The sequence below is a fragment of the Anthonomus grandis genome, chromosome 16 (genome assembly GCF_022605725.1).
Source record: "Anthonomus grandis grandis chromosome 16, icAntGran1.3, whole genome shotgun sequence".
In the NCBI taxonomy this organism is placed as follows: Eukaryota; Metazoa; Arthropoda; class Insecta; order Coleoptera; family Curculionidae; genus Anthonomus; species Anthonomus grandis.
In genome coordinates, this window is record NC_065561.1 from 19,138,468 (window position 1) to 19,158,061 (window position 19,594).

Genomic DNA, 19,594 nt, shown 5'->3' on the forward strand with positions numbered 1-19,594 from the left:
GCGATTATTATGAAACTTTTTTTATTTAAATTGTCCTAATCACTATAATGGGTAAGTACTACAGCTAATAACTTAATAAGTTCGGAGCCTGACACGCAGGTTTACCAAATTTCAGAAGATAATTGCCAAGTTGCGTGACATTCAAGAATTAAAAAATAAACATCATTCTTCAGTTGGTTCAATGTACTAAAATGCACCATTAATTGCTTGGCCACCGTTTTCTTCAGATCTGATGACTACTGAGATTTGGCTGCAATGAAAAACTGATTATTTACACACTCTATTTCTAAATATCTGTCACTAGTGATTAGTGTTTAGCCTGTTTGGATACTGGAACATAAAACACGTCCAAGGGAATATTCATTAGCAACTTATTCGAGATATTCATGAATAAATTGGCCAGCTTCTTCCTAAGCTGTGGAAGCATCACCTTGAAAACCTCCTGGCCATTTTCCCTTAGGAAGAGGTTGATAGCTTCAGCTGAAAAACATTGAACCATGTAATAATGTATTTATTAATGGCACATAAAAGGGTGCTTACTCAAAATTCGGTTGTTCTTGAAAATATTTTTCACCATCATTCTCATTTTTTTCACGGTAAGGTCCACGTGCAGTGTATCCACGCGTAAGTACTTTTCACCATCGATTTCATTGGTAATGGTTTTTCCTTTAAGCATACAGTCCAAGTCATCTGGAAAAAAATCATTATAATGCTTAGTGTTGGTTTTCAGTTTCACTCTACCCAACTTAAGCAGTATTCATTATAGATCTTATATAAAAAAAGAATCCAAGAACCGTTAAGTAAATTAAGCATTATTTAACTGCTTATGTTAGCTACTCTTAGAGTACCATTTTTATTCCAGTCTCTTCTGGAAGATGAGTCTCATGCTACTACTAGCAGCTTTAAGAACAGTTTTGTGAAAGGGGCAATCTGTCATCGTGTGAAATATCTTCCAGATGGTAGTACTGATTACCATCTAGATCTGAAAGAATGATAGCCAGACTCGGAGGCAAGAAAGTGCCTGAAAAAGACCCCAAAAGTGACCAAAGAGCTCATCAAAAAGCGATCACCCAGGTGTATTGTCTGCCAAAGAAACTATTTTGAATATGCTAGGGCAATATGAATTGTGCACTATATATCTCCATCCAAGTCACCGAAAAGCAATTGACTGTAATCTTAGGAATTCATATTTCATATTAGGAAAGAGATTAATAATTTCCATTTCTTATCAATCATGTTTGTATCTAAATAGAGCTGAGAAATTGATTGTTTAGGCCACAATAGAGAGACAATCTGTTTCTACTGTTAAGTTTTGCCAGTTTCCTTGAAAAATTGGGACAAACTTTGAGGTCACCGTTTTTTACAGGACTATCTGAACAAAACTATCAATATCTTAAAAACTAGTTAAAAATCTTTTGAAAATTTTTAGTGTTTCTTGTAAGGGACACTTGAGCGCACCCTATTGTCAAGTTTTAAAGACTCTAGTCTTGCTAGTTTTCTTGGAAAATAAGGAAAAACTTTGACGTCATCTTTAACATTAATTTTACCTTTCTTGCAATTTTTTACCAGGGCTCTCTAGATAAATCTATCCATATCTCAAAATTTAATCAAAAATCTTTTAAAAATTTTTAGTGTCTCTTGTAGAAGACACTAGAGCGCACCCTACTGTCCAGATTTTAATATTCTAGTTTTGCCAATTTTCCTTAAAAATAGTAGTAAATTTTACATTAATTTCGCAATTTTTATGGGTGGTTACCGTACAAATCTGTCCATATCTCAAAAACTAGTCAAAAATATTTTAAAAATTCTTGGTGTCTCTTGTAAAAGACACTTGAGCGCAGCCTACTGTCCTGTTTTAAAGACTCTACTTTTGCCAGTTTTCCTGGAAAATTGGGAAAGACTTTGACTTTACCTTATACATTCAGTGTTCACCTTCTTTAGAATGTTCTTCTTTAGTCATATCTGATTTTTTAGCTGTATCATTTACAGAAAAAAATCTACTTGGGTTTGAGTCAATGGTCGAATACCTTTGGAGATGATAGTGATGTTTCTTGTAAATTCACACCATTATCAATGTTTGTCATATCTAAATTTTATGAACGAACGAAATGTTGTTGTATAGTAGACTTCTAGAAGATAAATTCTATGTTTAATGCTAAATATTATCTCAACCCCAAACGAATTAGAAGCTTGATTCAGATGAACTCTATCTGCTTTACATAAAATATTCATATTTTGTTAAGGTAAATGAATGTCAAAGATCTTTTGAAAATTCTTAATGTCTCTTATAGGGAATACTAGAGCGCACTCTACTGTACAGTTTTGAAAACTTTAGCTTTGTCAATTTTCTTGGAAAATAAGGAAAGACTTTGACGTCACCTTATACATTAATTTAATTTTCTTTACAATAAACTATTGGGACATAACTGTCTATATCTTAAATATTAGTTAAAAATCTTGTGAAAATTCTTAGTGTCTCTTGTAGGGGACACTAGAGCGCACCCTATCATCCAGTTTTTAAGACTCCAGTTTTGCTAGTTTTCTTGAAAAATTACCTCTCAACCAGACTTCCTATTTGTCAGTTTTGCAACACTGCGAGAACGAGTTCGTAAGAAACGGCCCGAGTTGTGGAAAAACAACTCGTGGATTTTGCATCAGGACAACGCACCTGCCCATAACGCGCTATCTGTGAAGCAGTATTTGGCCGGTAAGCGCACTCCAGTGCTCGAACACGCGCCGTATTCGCCAGATTTGGCCCCGTGCGACTATTTTTTGTTAGAAAAGATAAAATCTGTCCCCTACTGAATAGTAGTCACCCTACTATCCAGTTTTAAAGGCTTGAGTTTTGCCAGTTTTCTTGAAAAATTAGAAAGACTTTGACGTTACCATATATATTAATTTTACTTTTTTTGCAATTTTTACTAAACCCTCCGTACAAATCTACCAATAACTCAAAAACTAGTCAAAAATATTTCAAAAATTCTTGGTGTCTGTTATAAGGGATTCTAGAGCGCACCCTACCATCCAGTTTTTAAAACTCTAGTTTTGCCAGTTTCTCTGGAAAATTGGGAAAGAATTTGACGTCACCATATACATTAATTTTACCTTCTTTGCAACAGACCATCCGGACATAACTGTCTATATCTTAAATATTAGTCAAAAATCTTTTGAAAATTCTTGGTGTCTCTTGTAGGAGACACTAGAGCGCACCCTATCATCCAGTTTTTAAGACTCCAGTCTTACCAGTTTTCTTGAAAAATTAGAATGACTTTGACGTTACCGTATACAATAATTTTACTTTTTTTGCAATTTTTACTAAACCCTCCGTACAAATCTGCTAATAACTCAAAAACTAATCAAAAATATTTAAAAAATTCTTGGTGTCTGTTACAGGGGATTCTAGAGCGCACCCTACCATCCAGTTTTTAAAACTCTAGTTTTGCCAGTTTCTCTGGAAAATTAGGAAAGAATTTGACGTCACCATATACATTAATTTTACCTTCTTTGCAACAGACCATCCGGACATAAATGTCTATATCTTAAATATTAGTCAAAAATCTTTTGAAAATTCGTGGTGTTTGTTATAGGGGACCCTAGAGCGCACCCTATTATCCAGTTTTTAAAAGTCTAGTTTTGCCAGTTTTCCTGGAAAATCAGGAAAGATTTTGACTTTACCGTATACATTGATTTTTACCTTTCTTGCAATTTTAAATAAATCATCCGTACAAATCTGCCGATAACTAAAAAACTAGTCAAAAATATTTAAAAAAATTCTGGTGTCTGTTACAGGGGATCCTAGAGCGCATCCTATTATCCAGTTTTTAAGACTCTACTTTTACCAGTTTTTCTGGAAAATTAGGAAAAACTTTGACGTCACCATATACAATAATTTCACTTTCTTTACAATGAACCATCTGGACATAACAGTCTATATCTTAAATATTAGTCAAGAGTCTTTTAAAAATTCTTAGTATCTCTTGTAGAAGACATTTGAGCGCACGCTACTATCTAATTTTAAAGATTCTACTTTTGCCAGTTTTCCTGGAAAATTAGGAAAAACTTTGAGGTCATCTTATACATTGATTTTACCTCCTTGCAATGGACCATCCGAACATAACTGTCTATATCTTAAATACTAGTGTCTCTTGTAAGGGATATTTGAATATACTAAGGGATGTTTGAAGTATAGACTTAGGAAGCACAAATTAATTTGTTGAGTTGCACATAGATCTTAATTTATTAAAATAAATAAAAAAATAACAATCTCATAGGAAAAACATCATTAAATTATCATAATGACTGAGAAAGAGATATAGAAATGAAAATCCAAATTTGTCAAAGAAGACAGCTTGTCTGGATCTTCTACAAAATGGGTCCTACTAGCATAGTTAGTTTACCCAATTACCTTAGACTGACATGACGATAGTAGAAGGAGAATCAAACGTTGCCACTTTTCTTTATATAAATCTTGTCATATACGGAAAATGCGTAGTTGTAATCATTTTTACCTTAACACAAAAATCGACTAAAAAGTATTAGGTTATTTTCGTAGGTTTTGGGATCCACTATTAAAAAAACATTTGAACGCCCCCGCTTGTGCCATCCCTACATCCTGATTTCCTTTTGTCAACCCGGATACACGTTTTCGACGCATATTTCCTTCGTTACATTAAACTTTTTTCACTTTTATGTTGTATAAGAAGCTGAAACGAAAATGTGGTGTTTTTTCAAGCGAGCTAACGTGTTGCCTTAGTACCGGAAATCTGTGAATTCTAAAAATACTTCTATCGATCCGGATTTTTTAGTAGTCTAGCATTAAAAGATTGCCAGTTTCATTCCATAGTAGAATAATCATTATTATTAAATTAATAGACATATTACCAAATTGTCCTAAAAAGGTTCCATTTCCGCTAGCAGGCAGGATAATTAGTACGCCGCTACTCTCATATCTGGCATTAATTTTTAATGAAGGTATGTTGATCTTTGCTTCGAATGGCTTGCCATTTTCCGATAATCTGCAATAAAATATACCGTATTAATGTCTACATTATTATAATTATTATTGTTATTTGTAATATGTGCATATCAAAGAGACTGCACAGTCTATTTGAATTTTATCAGTGAACACGATATGCCAAAACCACTGAGTATGTTAAGCTAGATTGCATGTAAAATGCGTAAGAGAAGTCATGGTAGATTAAATTAGTAATGTCTCGTGAGACAGGTGAAATTACTCTTACTACTGTTGGGTACTAAAGCACCCCATACCTTAACACGCGATCTTATGTTAATTTCAAGAAGTTATTATGTCGTGGTTTTGTGTTTCGGTTTATTCGGATGCTATTTACTATTTTATTACTTACTTAGCTTGATTGTGTGTGGTCTGATTCGTAAAACCAATTATATTAATGTGAGTTATATAGATATGGAGATAAAGACATCAAAATGCAAATTGGTGGGCAGAATTTTGTTCCTTACCACTTTAGGGACTGGGTTTTTTCATGTTTTACTTTTTAAAACTATGTGACAAAAGTATAGGTACAAAAACTGTAGATTTTTTTATCGCCTATAATTTTTATTAAAAGATTTTTTCTCTTAGACAAATATTTTCTGCTAAAAAAGCGTTTTTTATTGATCTTACCCTTAGCCCCCCACCCACCCCACACAACTTACCAGTAAGAAATTGTTTGCAAAATTATTGTTTTCCAAAATAATACGCATGAGTGACAGCTGGTTTCGTCGTTAATAAATCTAACATACATATTTATTTAAATTTGTATTAACATAGTATATTTATTTAAATTTGATATAATTATATATATGTATATTAATAAATAATTAATACAAAAACAGTGCTATTAGATTGGACATTATGAACAAAAAACGGTGATTTTTCAAAAGAATTTCTTACTGGGCAAATGTTTGGGGTGGGTGGGGTGGTAAGGGTTGTATTGATAAAAAAACAATGTTTCTGCAGAAAATATTTATTCAATATTTAATTTGATTACACTGTTTATTTAAATTTGATATAATTTTATGTATAAATATTTAGTTTAAAAATTAGATTGGATAATATGGACGAAAAACAGTGATTTTTCAAAATAATTTCATCAAATATTTGAGTTGTAATACTTCTTTACAAATTTTCTCTCTTTTGTAAACAGAATAATTTATGATATACGTATATTCTACAGTTCATTAAATATACCGTTGACAAATATACCAAAACCAAAAATTTACTAAATAATCGTCGAATAAATATATATTTAATAATAATAATATTATATAACACATCATATACATAGGTACAAAAACAATAAATTTTTTTTATCGCCTATAATTTTTATTAAAAACATTTTTTTCTTAAAGAAATAATTTCTGCAAAAAAAACGTTTTTTATTAATCTTACCCTTAGCCCCCCACCCACCCCACACAACTTACCAGTAAGATTTGTTTGCAAAATTATTGTTTTCCAAAATAATATACATGAGTAACAGCTGCTTTCGTCGTTAATATCTAATCTAATAACACAGTTTATTTATTTAAATTTAATATAATTACATATATGTATATTAATAAATAATTAATACAAAAACAGTGCTATTAGATTGGATATTATGGACAAAAAACGGTGATTTTCCAATAGAATTTCTTACTGGGCAAATGTTTGGGGTGGGTGGGGGGGGTAAGGGTAGTGTTGATGAAAAACAATGTTTTTGCAGAAAATATATATTCAATATTTATTATATATAATTTTTATTAAAAGCGTTTTTTTCTTAGACAAATATTTTCTGCAAAAAAACCGTTTTTTATTAATCTTACCCTTAGCCCCCCACCCACCCCACACAACTTACCAGTAAGATTTGTTTACAAAATTATTGTTTTCCAAAATAATACGCATGAATAACAGCTGGTTTCGACAAGATGTTTGGAAGTTCTCGCGCTATATACCGATATCACAAACGAAAGTCTCGCGTGCGTTTCGTTTTATGTTAAAAATAACTTGCCACTCACTTGAGTCTAGACATTGAGAAGTTACTGGCTCCATAAATCTTCATATCCTTCAGCGATATCGTGTATCCATTAGGACCGCCAGTTAAGGACAGGGACAGTTCATCCATAAGAAAGGGCTCGACTGATGGCAACTCGATTTCTTTAATTCCATTTGCTAAGTAAGGTTGCAGATGATGTAGCGCCGATATAAAGCAGTTGATCACGTCTGGATCGCCTTCGTAGCATTGTTTTATATAGGGAGCTAAAACAAGCGAGTCTATTAATTCATTTCTTTGTAGAATGACCTTTTATTCGGTTAAACAAATACACAAATTACAACTCATAACTTATAAATCCATAATTTGCAATACATAAATTAATACGCCTTAATCGAGTCACGTTATAATAATCTCTACTTGTCCATTCTCATCACTCAGGCCAACCTAACAAAACGTAATAACTGTCAACACATATGACATTGTAGCTAAAGGCGCGAAATTCAAATTTTAAAATTAAATACTACATGTTAAAATAATAATCGTGTTGAGTTTGACACCAAAGACTACTGCTGCTGCTGCTGGTGATTTTAACTTAATTATTTAATAATTGATCATACAATCTGTGCAACCTTGAGAATTAAATTCTTAAGAAAAAGTCAGAATTCGGTTCTTAAAGCACGGATTTCTGCCTGGACCTAAATAACATCTTACTTGTGGAAAATTAATTGCTCGTTAGTGTTGTTTAGTTCTTTTTTCTGACAGATCACAGAAACACTACTGCACAATAGATTTGTTGACGCAAAAACCCAAATAAATTCTTTATAGAGTCATCGTCTGCATATTCTCTGTGGTGCTTTTTAACATTGGAAGTCACACTGAAGAACTTCTGTGATATGTCATTCAATAATATACCTACATGGTGTTGTCACGGTTCAATAATCCACGAATCAGCGATAACCTTTAAAGCTCTCCTCTATAGAGCACACATTCTTAAATCACAAATAGGTATAAAAAATTTAGTGCAACGGTAAATAAAACTGCGAAGAATGGTTGTAAAGTAGCGCTAAAGGCAAAATTGGGCTGTCCTAAGAATATGGCCAAATTATTCTATTATTGCAAGAATTTCGTTGAATTTGTGACAAGACTACTGACTAGAAGCATTTAATTCACTCTAACTATAGATCTAGAATAGCAACTAAAACTGTGAAGAATGGATTAAAAGTAGCGCTTTAGACAGTGTTAGATTGTCCTAAGGATTTGAGACAAATGTATTTAGGAGCGATATTCAGTTTGATTTTAACTTATGTTTTGCAATTAAATTTTACAGCTCTTATGTCCAATGCAAGATAATTAATCATGCAATCCGTTTAACCTTGAGCGTTACTTTCTTAAAAAAAATACAGAATTCGGTTCCTAATGCATAGGCACGAATTTCTGCCTTAATTAAGTTGTGTGGGGTGGGTGGGGGGTAAGGATTAGGTCAATGAAAAATGTTTTTCTTGCAGAAAATAATTTCTTAAGAAAAAAACGCTTTTTAAGAAAATTATAGGTGATAAAAAAATATATAGTTTTGGTATCCATACTTTTCTCACATAACCTTAAGGTTTTCGAGTAATGCGTGAAAAAACACTATTTTTTTGTGGTATTGCTATGAATATTGCAGTAATTGTGCAATTTCTTATCGTAAATAAGTGGAAATTCAGTTTCACAACGTTTCATTATTTTTTTCTTCCTTGCAGTTATAGTAAATTTTTCAAGCAATTAAAATAACATATTGTAAGTCACTAACTTATCAGACTTCTTATTTCAGGTAGTTGAAGACAGTGAGAACCAATTCGGTATCTTCACTACTTTTATATTTTCAGAAAATTAGTAGAAATTACCAAGTAATAAAATAAGACAACTTAACTTACACAAAATGAGCCTGAAATGCAGATACAATATAATTAATTTTTCTTGAAAGTTTAACAAAATGACCGTGACTACTTCGAATGAAGACAAAATAATTCTAAGTTTTAAAAATTTACACAAATTAGTTATACAAGTTTCTTATCGCCTAAGATAGATACACAAAACAATTCCCTATACCTGAAATTATATTTATCGTACGTGTTTTTTTTATAATTTGCAAGCGACAAGGGTCTGCTACATAATATTTAAGAGCACACATTTCATAATAATAATAATTAAAAAAAAAGAAAACTGCTTTAGGCGTAAATATAGCAACTCATTTTATTCCATTTTTTTTCCCCATTTTGGCCCCAATTTAGGTTATTTAGGTAATATTATTGTAAATCCCTGTAGCTCTAATTTTCTAGAATTTGTATACTTGCTTGCTTTGACTGCCAGTATTCTCCTTAAATTATTGGCCTCTTTCGGCAAAAACAATGAAGATAATTCTAAATATTTCGAAAATGTTCCATCGGGTTTTAAAAAGGACGCGCTTCGTGACAATTCATTTAGTTTTAATTGTTTAGTCAGTTTTTTAGCTTGGAAACAATTCAACGACAGTCAAGGCGAGTTAGGTTAGTGTTTTTGACGTTGACAATAAAAGTGTGTTCCCGAATTTCGTCACAATATATATAAAAAAACAAAAAAAAAACTAAGAAAAAATAATGAAGGAAATTAGTAAGAAAAGAGAAGACATATTACGCACAATTAGGTATAAAAAATTTAGAACAATGGCTAATTAAACTGTAGAGAATACATGTAAAGTAGCGCTTTAGGCAGCGTTGGACTGTCCTAACAATTTGTCCTATTAATTCAGTTCTTAAATATTAATTGTGTCATTTTGAAGCAAACTTGTGAAAATACAGGTATACAGGCTGTGTAGGCAACGTTTATGCATGCACAAGTATTTAGGGGCGATATTCAGTTTGATTTTTTACAATTAAATTTTACAGCTCTTATATCTAATGCGTAATAATTGATCATGAAATCTGTATAATCTTGGGCGTTAATTTCTTAAAAAAAAAAGACAAAATTTGGTTCTTAATGCATAAGCACGAATTTCTGCCTGGACGTAAATCACATTTTACTTGTGGAAAATGAATTGCTTGCGTTAGTGTTGTTTAGTTCTATCTTGATTATTCATATGCATATAAACTAGATCGCAGGATGCTACATCAATATTTCTGTGACACAATCAAATGCTTTTGACAGATCACAGAAATACTATTGCAGAAGAGATTTGTTGACTCAAGAAACCAAATAAATTTTTCTTTCATCATATTTAGCAACAAATTGGAATATGATAATCTTGGACCAGGGACATTAGGAAGGATCAAAATATGATGCCAGGATTGGTTTCTACTATGAAGTTTGGATTGGAGTGATGGATATCATTACTATAGACCAAGAAAAGCACAAAAAGGACTCTATACTTCGACTCTGTCTCATCATAAAAGTGCCTGCATACCTGCTTCGTTAATTCCATAAGATCTGGTATGACACGCAGTCGAATCCCTTTGAAAGGTCACTGTAAAGGTTGTGATTTCGATAATAATGTGGTGAAAAATAATAATTTAACTATGAAAGGCTGCGGTGAAGTTTGCTGTAAAACATCGTGAGGATTAAGCAGGATCCTATTCTATTTAAAAGCAAGGACTTATAGGTAGATCCTTACAAAACACTTTGAAGTAGTAATTGATGATGGTTTAACATGGTATAGTGGGCATTCCGTCCCTGATCCAGGAACCTCCTATAGAAAGAGAGAAGAAGTAAAATAAGTGATGAAGAAAAAAGATTGGATCAAGTGGTTCAATGAATTGCTGGTTGCAAGTAAGCTGGCCACAGCTTAACGTTTTATAAATTAGTAATCGATGAGATTATTAGCCTTGAAAGACTAAAAATTAAGAAAAAAATATGAAGGAAGTTAATAAGAAAAGAGGAGATAGATTACGCACAAATAGGTATAAAAAATTTAGAGCAATGACTTAGAAAATTGTGAAAAATAAATGTAAAGTAGCGCTTTCGCTCTGGTTATATGTCAATGACCTTTTTAACATGTCACAATAAGGGCCCCAATATAGTCCCTTGTGTATTCCACAAGTGATTTCTTTCATTTATTTATTTTTACGTATTGTTCTCTCCCTGCAAAATAATTTTTAAAAAGGGTTTGTGCTATACTTAATTCCAATATTATGTAATTTTCGCAATAAAAGTTGACTGTGTCGAACGCTTTGGCTAAATCTATAAATACAGCTATTGTTGGACCCTTTATCGGGATTTTTTTTTCGGCCAAATTGTTTTATTATTTCAAGAAATTAATCGGATTTGTGCTTGGAATATGAATATTTCATCCACTCTGATCATAGATTGATTAAAACAAAAAAATACAAAACTAAGAAAAGAGTATGAAGAATCCTAATAAAAAAGAGGAGATATATTACGCACAATAAGGTATAAAAAATTTAGAGCAAAGGCTAATAAAATTGTGGAGAATGGATGTAAAGTAGCGCTTTACCCACTGTTGAACTGTCCTAAGGTTTGGACAAATTTTTTTATTATTTCAATGAATTCATCTTTTTTGTGTCAGGACTATGAGCATTTAATCCAATCTGACCATAGATTAATTAGAACAAAAAAAACAAAAAACTAAGAGAAAAATATAAAGAAAGTTAACAAGAAAAGAGGAGATATATTACGCACAATAAGGTATAAAAAATTTAGAACAATGACTAATAAAACCATGGAGAATAGATGTAAAGTAGCGCTTTACACAGTGTTAGACTGTCCTAAGAATTTGGACAATTTTTTAAATTATTTCAACGAATTCATCTTTTTTGTGTCAGGACTATGAGCCTTTAATCCAATCTGACCATAGATTAATTAGAACAAAAAACTAAGAGAAAAATTTAAAGAAAATTAACAAGAAAAGAGGAGATATATTACGCACAATTAGGTATAAAAAATTTAGAACAATGACCAATAAAACTGTGGAGAATAGATGTAAAGGAGAGCATGGAATTGAATAAATTATTATAATATTCCAAGCAATTAATCGGATTTGTGCTTGGGCTATGAACATTTAATCCACTCTGATCATAGATTAATTAGAATAAAAAAAAGCAGAAAACTAGGAAAAAAATATAAAAAAGTTAACAATAAAAGGGAAAATATATTACGCACACTAAAATATAAAAAACTTAGAGCAATGACTAATAAAACTGTGGAAAATGAATGTAAAGTAGCCCTTTACTTCAAGTGCTTTATTGCGATATAAAATCTTATTTTGTTGAATATTTTATATACTATATTTATTTTGTAAATTGGTTAATTACCGTAATATATACTGAACTGAACTTTAGAGAGTGTTGGACTGTCCTAAGCACTTCAACAAATTCTTTTAATATTCCAAGCAATTAATCGGACTTATGCTTGGACTATGAAGATTAAATTTATTCTGACCATATATTAATTAAAACAGAAAACTAGGAAAAATATGAAGGAAGTTAATAAAAAAAGAAGAGATATATTACGCACAATAAGGTATAAAAAATTTAGAATAATGACTAATAAAACCGTGGAGAATACATGTAAAGTAGCGTTTTACACAGTGTTGAACTGTCCTAAGGATTAGGCCAAATTATTTTATTATTTCAAGAGTATTTAATTCAATCTGATCATAAATTGAATAAAGCAAAATAATAGAAAACTAAGAAAAGAGTATGAAGAACCATATTAAAAAAAGAGGAGATATATTACGCACCATAAGGTATTAAAAATTTAGAACAATGACTTTGGAGAATAGACGTAAAAAAGCGCTTTAGGCAGTGTTGGACTTTCCTAACGAATGGGACAAATTATTATAATATTACAAACATTAATCGGATTTGTGCTTGGGCTATGAACATTTAATCCACTCTGACCACATATTAATTAGACCAAAAAACATATAAAACTAGGACAAAAAATTAAAGAAAGTTAACAATAAAAGAGAAAATATATTATAGACAATTAGATATAAAAAATGTAAAACAATGGAAAACGGATGTAAAGTGGCGCTTAAGGCCATATTGAGTTATCCTAAGGATTTTTGACAAATTATTTTATTATTCCAAAAAAAATCGCCAAATCTGACTACAGATCAATCGGAACTAAAAAAACATTTTTTTACTTCTTTCAGTTTTTGATTATGTTAAAGCTTACATACAAAAGTAGACAAAATATAAAGAAAATTTAATTTTAAAAATCTAATTGTTGTTTCTTGTTACGTTCCTGGATCCAGGTGATAATATCAAAAGCATTTGCCAGATGAAAGAAGATTAGTGCAATCAATTCACCATCACTAACTTATTCACACTGCTTTGTATAATTCTAGTGTTAATTCAATACATAAAAATTGTTTGATTTATATCTATTTAATATAACGATGACTAATCATGAGTATAACATTCTAATTATAATTACTTAGTTTATGTAATAATGCTCATTAGTTATACTTCCATTTTTTTGCATATTCAATATTTACATTATGAATTTAATAAATGATCTTTAGTGGGCGAGTTAATCCTATATTAAACAAATTTAAGAATATCACTTAAGCTGACCCAAAAATGCCCATTTGCTGATAACACCATACGTGTAATATAAAAAAGAAATTTGACATGATAAACGAGTACTTACGAGGATTATCAGAAGTAATTCTCTCATTACGGGCCACATTTACATAACAACTCAAAACAACTAAGCAAATCTTCGTCAACATTTTTCTTCTCTAAACTGAGAATTGTCGTTTTTTCTAGCTAAAAAACACACTCCTACGCGCCTACCACAGCTTAATCGTAATGAAGCAATAGTTACTAAGCGAAACTGAAAGTTTTGTATTTAATTGCACTATGTAGACAGCGGTTGTTCTTCGGCTGAAAAGCTGATGGTGCGTAAATTATCATCGCGATGACTTTCTCTGTACAGTTCGTCGATATTTGTTATAAGTGAATAAGATTGAGGTTGAGGACCTGAGATTATCTCTGGTTCATGGTTGTTTTATGTTCAGGGACAACGGGTAGTAGCCCAATATAAAAATATAAACTCATTTAATACTTGACTGAAAGAGAAATAAATATATTGCTTATTCCAGGCAGTTGAGGGTTGATTCCATATCTACGTCTCTTTCTGTTCTAAATATTTGAAAAATGTTTAATCAATTCCAAGCAGTTGTTGACGCAATGGTCACAGTAAGTGAAGAACTTAGACCTAACGTAAGTTCTTCCTTCGAGGCTCACTTAATGGTCTGGGCGCAGGCAATAAAAAATTAATAAGAAACAATATGAGATGTATTGATGATACTTCAGCTGAAACATATGAAGATATACCCTTTTAGGATTCTCAATGTATTGGAGCTCTGTCTGTTTCAAGTGTCTGAAAGAGAAAGAAATATTTTGCTTATTCCAGGCATTTGAAGCAGTGGTGTTACCTGAAATTTTGTTCTAACTGCTTGGAAGGCAAATACTTGAGTAATTCCAGGCAGTTGAGTGTCTTAGCTCTATAAACCTTATTCCTTGATGCTTTTTTATTCCAGAATTTTCACTCCCACTCCTCAAATACCAATCGACACCTTTCATCTTTACTTCTTCACTCTCTCTCTCTCATTCTCCTTAATTATTGCATTATATTTCTCCATTCTATGTTTGACCTTCAGTTGCGTTTTTATCTCCCTTTATAACCCAATATCTCAGTTCCTCTAGTTTTTTAATTTCTACCAGTCTGTTTTTTTATTTTCAATTCTTTCCATTATAACAGGTTAATCTTACAAAAGTTCTTATCACTTATAATCAATAGTAATCATTATAATCAATAGAGAATAGCGCTTACACTTAAACTAATTGACATCTATCCAGCAAATTCTGCAACAGAATCTCAATACGATGAAAAGCCTTTGACAGGTCATAAAACATTATTCCAGAAACTTCACCACCAGTTTTGTTTGATTCAGATTTAAGTTGTTTGCACCTAAAGATCCTAAGTTAATGAAAATGCACTAACTCTATCTTTTTCCCTTTAGTTCAGATTCCCAGATACTTAACACTCTTATGACTGTTCAATTAGTGAAACTTCTCACTCACTTCAATATGTTCGCAGATGGTCGACACGATCAAAAGCCTTTGACAGGTCATGAAAAATGGTTCCACTATCAGCGATATTGTACGAGTGATGATTTTTTGTTTAATTTAGATTGGGGTTGTTTTAAGCACCTAAAGATCTAAATTAACTGTATCTCTTTTCCTCGTTTGGTCAAGATTCTTAGCACCTCTTTCTAAGGTTTTACCCACTCCTAACCTTGTTTCATCCTTGTTTTATATCTGTAATAAATCTTTGAAATTCCTCAAGATTTCAGGAAGAACTTTGAGTTATGAAACTGATCCTAGAAGTGATAAAAAGTGCCTAAAAGTAATGAAATAAAATTTGTTTATATTTGAAAGTGATAGAAAGTGGTTCAAGTGCCTGGAATTGATGCTAGACTTCACCAAAACTTTAACGTCTTTCTTTCAAGCAGTTAAAGTTCTTATAAAGAATAATGAAAAATAAACATTCTTGCGTCAAAGTCATAAAAAGTACTCAGTGCCTAGAAGTAATAAAAACTTATGCTTTTACCTAAAAGTGATAAGAAGTTGTTCAGGAGCTTGGAAGTGATACTAGACTTCTTAGAACTCTTAACACCTTTCTTCCAGGCAGTTGATATCCATGCAATCAATAATTAAAAAAAATATGTTCTTCCTCGAAAGTGATCATTAGTACTTAAGTGCCTGGAAGTGATAAAAATTACTTTAAGTGAATGAAAGTGACAAAAGAGCAGTTCAAAAGCTTGTAAGTAATACTAGACTTTCTGTTACTTTTAATAACTTTCTGCTAAGAAGTTGAGTTGTTCTTACAATCAATAATTAAAGAAAAATATGTTCTTGCTTAAAAGTGATAAAAAGTACTTAAGTACCTAGAACTGATATAAAATTGTCGATGCTTGAAAGTAACAAAAAGGGATTCAAGATCATTGAAATGATAGTTGACTTCCTGGAACTTTTAACACTTTTCTTACAGGCATTTCATGTTCTTACAATAAGTAAATAAATATAATTAATAATATTAAATAATTTTAAAAAAAATCTGTTCTCGCTTGAAGGTGATAAAAAGTATCTAAGTGCCTGAAAGTGATAAAAATTTAATACCTTTCTTCTCCAGGCAGTTGATGTTCTTACAATAAATAATTTAAAAAAAAATGTTCTTGCTTGAAAGTGATTGAAAATTATTTTTGCCTAAAAATGATAAAAAACGGCTTCAAAAGCCTGGAAGTGATACTATACTCCTTGAAACTTTTAACACCTTTCTTCCAGGCACTTGATGTTTTTACAATCAATAATTTACAAGAATATGTTCTTGCTTAAGAGTAATACAAAATATTTAAGTGCCTGGAAGTGATAAAAACGTATTTATACCTAAAAGTGATAAAAAAGCACTTCAAAATCCTGGAAGTGATACTATACTCCTTGGAACTTTTAACACCTTTCTTCCAGACACTTGATTTTCTTGCAATAAATAATTTTAAAAAAATATTTTTTTGCTTGAAAGTGATAAAAAGATTGATTATGCCTAAAAATAATAAAAAAGCAGTTCAAGAGCCTGTTACTTTTAACACTTTTCTTCCAGGCACTTAATGTTCTTACAATCAATAATTTAAAAAAATGTTTTTACTTGAAAGTGATTAAAACCACTTAAGTGCCTGGAAGGGATTAAAAGATTGTTTATGCCTGAAAGTGACAAAAAGCGGTTCAAGTACTTTAATGCCTGGAAGTGATACTACACTTCCTGGAACTTTTAATATCTCTCTTTCAGGCAGTTGATGTTCTTGCAATCAATAATTTACAAAAATCATAAAAAAGCACTTAAGTGCCTGAAAGTGATACTATACTTCCTGAAACGTTGACGCGCTTTTCAAAGCAGTTAATATTCTTATAATGAATAAGGAATGATAAATTTTTATGAATCTTAATGTATAATAAAATCTGTTAATAATAATCATATTTTTATAAGAAAGAGATAAATGGTACATTAAGTCCCTGTAAGTGATCAAAAATTTTTTAAGTGATTAGAAGTTACCCTGGAAATGCTACTAAAATTGTTGATATTTTAACTCCTTTAAGGGAGTTAATGAAGTTATAAGACTTGTTAATCAAAATAATGAGGTTAACCAAATTAAAATCCTAAGAGGAATCAACAAAAAAAGTGCAAACTCGATATGCAATATCTCTTTCCTAATGTAAAATTGTTGTTACCCATAATTTCACTACACCAAACAAGAGATTGGATATTTTACCTAAAAGTGGGGTTTAGAACCGCGTGTTCTTTCAACACATGATTATTATAGAATAGCATCCACTTAGTAGACGCGATATTTGTTATGTGTTTCGGTATACGAGCATTGCATCATATCTGTGATTACACGAATTGAAAATTACACATTAGTTGGAACCGCTATTTAATATTACAGGTAGCATATAATTTTATCACATAAAAATGCTTTCTGGATGCGCCTTTTGGTTGGGGGTGTTAGCAGTGCTGTTGCCCAATTATTGTTGGGCTCAGGATTTAAGTAAGTATCAAGCGAATTAAGCAATTTTAGATATAAATTCTACATACAGACAAAACATGCCACCTATTTTTTATTTATTTGTTCCTAATTAAACCAATGGTACCATCAGATTTTTATTATAATTGATCATATTTCCAGAATTACGAGTTTTTTGTAAATATTAATTTTTAGCTAATTTTTTCTAATTAAGCTAATAATAGCATCAGAATTTTACTATAAATAATCGTATTCCTAAAATTATGGATTCTGCATTAGTTTTTGAGTTATACAGTCTTTTTAATTTTTTAGAAAAACAAAATTATACTATTCGATTTTTTTCAACACCCTGTTTATTTACCAAAAAATGCTGAAATAAATATCCAATCAATTTAATTAGAGAATTTGCATACGAATTTTTAAAAGCCTAAGTTAAGTAGTTTTTGAGTTAGAGGGCTTTATTGGAATTCTTTTAAAAGAAACATTATATGTTAATAAAAAAAAATATTTTTGAATTTAAAAATTTTTTGAAAAACCCTAAAATAGGTATGCATATAATTTAATGCGAGAATCTGCATACGAATTTTGAAAATCCTAAGTCAAGCAGTTTTTGAGTTATAGAGGTTTTTTTGAAATACCTTAAAAAAAAAATCGTCAAAAAAATTTTTTTTGCAAAATTTTATCAATTTTTTAAAAAACGCTTAAATAGGTGTCTAATTAATTTTAATGAAGAATCTGCATACAAATTTTTAAAAGCCTAAATCAAGCAGTTTTTGAGTTATCGAGACTTTTTGAAAAAAATTATTTGTCAAAAATAAGTTTGCTTCCAAAATGTTACAAATTTTCCAAAAAACCCTAAAATAGGTATTGACTCAATTTATTTGGAGAATCTGAGTACGAATTTTTAAAAGCCTAAGTCAAGTAGTTTTTAAGTTATAGGGTTTGATTGGAATTCTTGTAAAAAAAATATTAGTCAAAAAAAAAAATAATTTTTTTCAAAATTTTACAATTTTTTTGAAAAACCCTAAAATATCTACTTAATTTAAGTCGAGAATCAGCATACGAATTTAAAAGGTGTAAGTCAAGCAGTTTTTGAGTTATCCAGGTTTTTTAAAATTCTTGCAAAAAAAATTGTAAAAAAATTTTTTTTTCAAAATTTTACAAATTCTTTGAAAAACCCTAAAATGAAGTTCTATTTAATGTAATTGGAGAATCTGCAAACGAATTTTTAAAAGCCTAAGTCCAATAGTTTTTGAGTCATAGGGTTTCATTGGAATTTTTGTAAGAAAAATAATTGTCAAAAAAAAAATCCAAAATTTTATAAATTTTTCGAAAAACCCTAAAATAGTTATGCATATAATTTAATGCGAGAATCTGTATACGAAGTTCGAAAAGCCTAAGTCAATTAAGCATTAATTGTCAATTATTCATAAGCAATTTTTGAGTTATGAAGGTTTTTGGAATTTTTGTGAATTACTTGTCAAAAACTTTTTTTGTTCAAAATTTTAAAAAAATTTCGAAGAACCCTGAGTATCTATTTAATTTAATTAGAGCATCTGCATACGAATTTTTAAAATCCTAAGTCAAGCAGTTTTTGAGTTATCGAGATTATTCGGAATTTTTGTAAAAAAAAATATTTATCAAAACAACATTTTTCAAAATTTTATAATTTTTTTGAAAAACCCTGAAATAGGTAGTCACTTAATTTATGTCGAGAATCTGCATACGAATTTTGAAAGATGTAAGTCAAGCAGTTTTTGAGTTATAAAGGTTTTTTGGGATTCTTGCAAAAAAAATTGTAAAAAAAATTACTTTTTTAATATTTTACAACATTTTCGAAAAATCCTAAAATAGAGGTTTACTCAATTTAATTGGAGAATCTATATACGAATTTTTAAAAGTCTAAGTCAAGTGGTTTTTGAGTTACAGGGTTCTATTGGAATTCTTGTAAAAAAAAATTATTTGTCAAAAAAACAATAATTTTTTCAAAATTTTACAAACTTTTTGAAAAACGCTCAAACAGGTGTCCAATCAATTTCAA

General features: G+C 30.5%; 2 protein-coding genes across 3 annotated transcripts in view; one reads left to right on the forward strand and one right to left on the reverse strand.

The window, feature by feature from the left end:
* Positions 1-19,594, forward strand: part of LOC126745585 (uncharacterized) — a 37,299-nt gene that overhangs the window by 416 nt on the left and 17,289 nt on the right. The window contains exon 1 of one of the 2 annotated variants that reach the window (XM_050453491.1): positions 17,347-17,577. The exons of the other annotated variant lie outside the window; for it this stretch is intronic. Within the exon in view, the coding sequence (XP_050309448.1) occupies positions 17,502-17,577 (76 nt within the window). The 5' untranslated portion in view covers positions 17,347-17,501. Of the gene's footprint in view, positions 1-17,346; positions 17,578-19,594 lie in introns of those variants that run through there. 2 annotated transcript variants of the gene reach the window in all.
* On the reverse strand, positions 5-13,847 carry LOC126745584 (protein takeout-like). Its single transcript, XM_050453490.1, has 5 exons — positions 13,620-13,847; positions 7,015-7,255; positions 4,882-5,015; positions 541-690; positions 5-480 (listed from the first exon to the last, which is right to left on the reverse strand). Exons 1-5 carry the CDS (start codon positions 13,699-13,701, stop codon positions 308-310), a joined length of 780 nt encoding a protein of 259 aa, XP_050309447.1. The 5' UTR covers positions 13,702-13,847; the 3' UTR covers positions 5-307.